The sequence below is a fragment of the Pundamilia nyererei genome, unplaced genomic scaffold (genome assembly GCF_000239375.1).
Source record: "Pundamilia nyererei isolate P.nyererei 1_Seehausen unplaced genomic scaffold, PunNye1.0 scaffold00006, whole genome shotgun sequence".
NCBI classification, from domain to species: Eukaryota; Metazoa; Chordata; class Actinopteri; order Cichliformes; family Cichlidae; genus Pundamilia; species Pundamilia nyererei.
This window is the reverse complement of record NW_005187407.1, coordinates 2004927-2008968: the sequence shown is the minus strand read 5'-3', so window position 1 is coordinate 2008968 and position 4042 is coordinate 2004927. Positions and strand designations below refer to the sequence as shown.

Below are 4042 nucleotides of genomic sequence, written 5' to 3'. Positions count from 1 at the left end.
CTGTATAAGGAGTCAGATGAATTGTTTCAAAGCATTATTTTAGAAATAAGACTGTTGACTGTTATAGTAACAGACAGCACGGAATGAGAATGTATCTTTAAACCCTTAAGTGTAAGAAATAAATGGACAGTTCAGTGAGAGTGAACATAATAGTATTATTATTATTATTATTATTATTATTATTATTATTATTATTATTATTATTATCATTATTATTATTATTATTACAGTTTTCCCCTGTTTTACATTCCATCACTGATTTTTCCCCAGATTGGATTCATAATGCAGGTTACCATGGGAACATCTCCAGCAGAATCAATGGCTGCAGCTGGAAATATATTCCTTGGACTTGTAAGCAACTGTAACCATTTACAATAGTACACTAATGTCAACTGTATTGATCAACTAATCTCAGTCGACTCCATTGTCTGTCCTCATCGTCATCTCTCTCATCAGGCCAACTCACCTCTCCTGATTCGTCCATATATCAGTGAGCTAACTCTCTCAGAGATCCATGCTGTGATGACAGGAGGTTTTGCCAGCATCTCTGGTACCATTTTGGGAGCCTACATCTCCTTTGGGGTGAGGAAGAGGATGTGCTGAAAGGATGGGATGTGGATTTGAAGAAGTGTTGAGATTGTCAGAGTTAGGCATATTTGGAAAGTGTTTAGGCACCCAAACTTGTCCTGTGTGCGCTTGATTAAAATTTTATTCTCGTGAATAAACTAACAAAAACAAATAAAAATACAAATAAAGGGAATAAGGGCAGACACAAGGCAAATTCATGTCAAGTCTGAATAATTAAATGGGAATTGGGAAAGTGCTAAACTACAAGCAATGAAAAGTATACACAGGGAACGCAGCGGGAAAATACAAGAGTGATTGACAAGATTTTAAAAAAACATTGGCTATAAGAAGTTCAAAGACAACCTCACATGTGATAACTGGACAGCAGTTTAACAAGAAGTTTAACGAACTGGAAAGTAATACGTGAGTATTTTCAGAAATAAAACAGAAAACTTAAATCAAGACACAATTTCTATCTTCTCAACCTTTTCTATTGACCTGGGCAGCTTAAATTTTGCAATGCAGTGGGCAGAGTTTACCCCAACATCAAAAAAACCATCCAGTTATGCTCTCTATCTCGACCAGGTCTCTCTCTCAAAAGAGATTCATCTTCATGGCTGAATAAAGGTCACATTTATTGTAATTATTAATGCTCAATTTCAAAGAGCAGGATGCAAAAAATAGAGTAATTTCTAATTTCATTTAAGGCTTGTGACTGAATTTGACAATTTGATAAAAAGAAAATGAAAAATTAATCTGTGCCATTTGTTGCCTTTCCTTTGAGGTTGATGCAACACACTTGTTGACAGCAACAGTAATGTCTGCTCCAGCTTCCCTGGCCATTGCTAAGATGTTCTGGCCTGAAACTATAGTTTCAAGGTCCAATCGACCAGTCAAAATGGACAAGGGGTGGGTAGGAGTGATCACAGTAAACACACAGATAACTACACCATACAACATCTATTGTCTACTTGATTCAAATGGTTACAATGGTTTTCTACAGTTCAATCTTTAAATTCACTCTGTTTACATTATTTCGCTGTTGCTTCATCCTGTCACTTCTTTCTGACTTCTTCGTCAGTGAAAGCAAGAATTTGTTGGAGGCGGCATCCCTTGGTGCATCTCGTGCAATCGCACTAGTGGCCAGCGTTTTAGCCAACATCATTGCCTTCATGGCCCTGCTGTCCTTTTTTGATGCTGTCCTCTCCTGGCTGGGAGGGATGTTCGACTGTCCACAGCTCAGCTTCTCAGTGAATATACACAAACACATACACCAACCCTCCAAAATAAACTTTATATAAATATAATAAAACACAGCTTGATGTGACTATTTTTCTATTGTTTCTGCTTCTTTGTGTCCCTTTTTTAGCTCATCTGCTCCTACGTGTTCATGCCTCTCTCCTTCATGATGGGTGTTTCCTTTGAGGACAGTTTCATTGTTGCTGAACTGATGGGCATTAAGACATTCCTTAGTGAGTTTGTGGCCTTTCAGAAGCTGTCAGAGTTGATAAACCGGAGGAAGGCAGGGGGGCCAGAATATGTGAACAATGTGAAGCAATACATTTCTGTAAGTTTTATTCATGTTCTCACTATTTCTCTTCTAATTTTTAGTTCTTTCCCTATCTGGTTTGCTCAGTATGATTAGTCACTGTTCACAAAACAGTGAATCAGTCATTTGTCATCACGATGCCACACAAAGTCAGCAGAACTTCACAGATATCAGTCTATCCAGTTAGGAAGGATAAACAACTGTGGATTCCATTAAAAAAACATTTTAAAAAAACAGGAAGTGAGAGCTATAACTAAACAGGGAAATAAAAAAAATACAAGAAAAACTGTTTTGTCCTTGTCCTCGAGGACAAAGACAACATCGCATTGAGACCAAAAATAATGCTCCGTGTCTCCCAGTCACGGCCCGTGCGCCATCAGTGCAGATGCCAACATATCTGTCCCACACGAGTCCATGAATGTGTCCAGCTTTGAAATATATCTACTGCAGTTGTCCTTCTGTTTACAGAACAGTATCAGACCATTCATCACTTTCCATATGACTGTCTCCAGCTATGCTAGTCACTTGGCCAGTATCCACAGATACACGTTGTTGTTGAACAATCATCTGTGCAGTCACTGGCAAATGCAGATATGAGCTGATTGGTGGTATTCGATGCGTTTCGATGCTGCACTGAATGCTTGGAGACAACTTCGACAGTCAGGTGTCAGTCAATTGGGCAAGTGACGCCTGTGAATTTTCCCAGCGCAATATTTTTGCTGAACACCAGAGGGTGGTATATACACATTTATTTACATCAAACTGTATTAGTGCAAATGTAGGCTTTTGTAATTCATGACACCCCCCCCCCGCATACCTACAACTTCATGCGTTTTCTTTACTAGATTTATTTGCTCTGTTCCAGGTCCATTCTGAAGCCATTGCAACGTACGCTTTGTGTGGATTTTCCAACGTTGCTTCACTGGGGATGTCCATTGGAGCGCTGTGTGAGTGACACCTGTTAAGAAAGCTGAGGAGCAAAATAAATAGAAAAACATTCAACTTCATGATGTTGGAAAAATTCTGAACTATATTGTAGCACACAATTTTTTGATAGTATCTCCACCACATGAACAGACTGGGGGGTGGGATGGAGGGGGTGTCCTTGATGTTTTTGGTTGGCACGACAAGGAACCCATCTGTCACATTTAAGGCAAGTTACAGTGTGTGGGCTGAATGGGCTTGTAGCTGCCAAATTCCCCTAACTCTCAAATAGACAGAAAATTATCAAAAGTTTAAACAAACGCATTTATAACTATTATTATATAAAGTAATGGGACAAGTCTAATTTGTGTGCTTGTTTTCAGTCAAAGAACAGACCGTGACTATGAAAAAATTATTACTTTAAATTAAGAAAAAACTCCACACTCATCATTTTGATGAAGTGTAGCGAAGAAGTTACAAAGATGAACAATCATGCATTTCAACGGTCCTGACATTTACAATGACAAGGCCAAACCTGATAAATGCACTTTTAAAAACATCTTCACAATTTCTTCTCCTGACACAGCTTAGGGATCCTTCAAGTATTAAAGGACTGAAAATAGGCAAAAAGTCTTGATTATAGAAGGGTAAGAAGAAAAAAACTGTCAATTTTAACTTTTCATGTCATTCTGCTGTTGTGCTCAAATGTAACAGGACAGTCTAATATAATAGTAACTTGTCCTTGGTCTACAAAGGACAAGTCTGAGGTTTGGAAGCCATGGGCATCACCAGAGAATAGATTTTCTGATGCTTTGGTGGTCCTGTGTTCAGCTGTTTGTTTGTGGGTCTTCCAGTCTGTAGTTTGATCAGGTGACTGTCTCGGTGCTTGTAGCACTCCTGAAGCTCCTGGTTTGCTTTCACAGTATGTCTGGACTACTTGAACAGTCAATTTTATTATATTCATCTGAATCTGACCGCTGAGTTTAGCTCTATACGTGGGGC

General features: G+C 38.8%; 1 protein-coding gene across 1 annotated transcript in view; it reads left to right on the top strand.

The window, feature by feature from the left end:
- Positions 1-4042, top strand: part of LOC102194476 (solute carrier family 28 member 3) — a 41439-nt gene that overhangs the window by 29926 nt on the left and 7471 nt on the right. Inside the window, exons 9-14 of the mRNA XM_005722386.2 lie at positions 271-351; positions 457-582; positions 1352-1476; positions 1649-1817; positions 1937-2134; positions 2982-3063. Coding sequence (XP_005722443.2) covers positions 271-351; positions 457-582; positions 1352-1476; positions 1649-1817; positions 1937-2134; positions 2982-3063 — 781 coding nt within the window. The remainder of the gene's footprint in view (positions 1-270; positions 352-456; positions 583-1351; positions 1477-1648; positions 1818-1936; positions 2135-2981; positions 3064-4042) is intronic.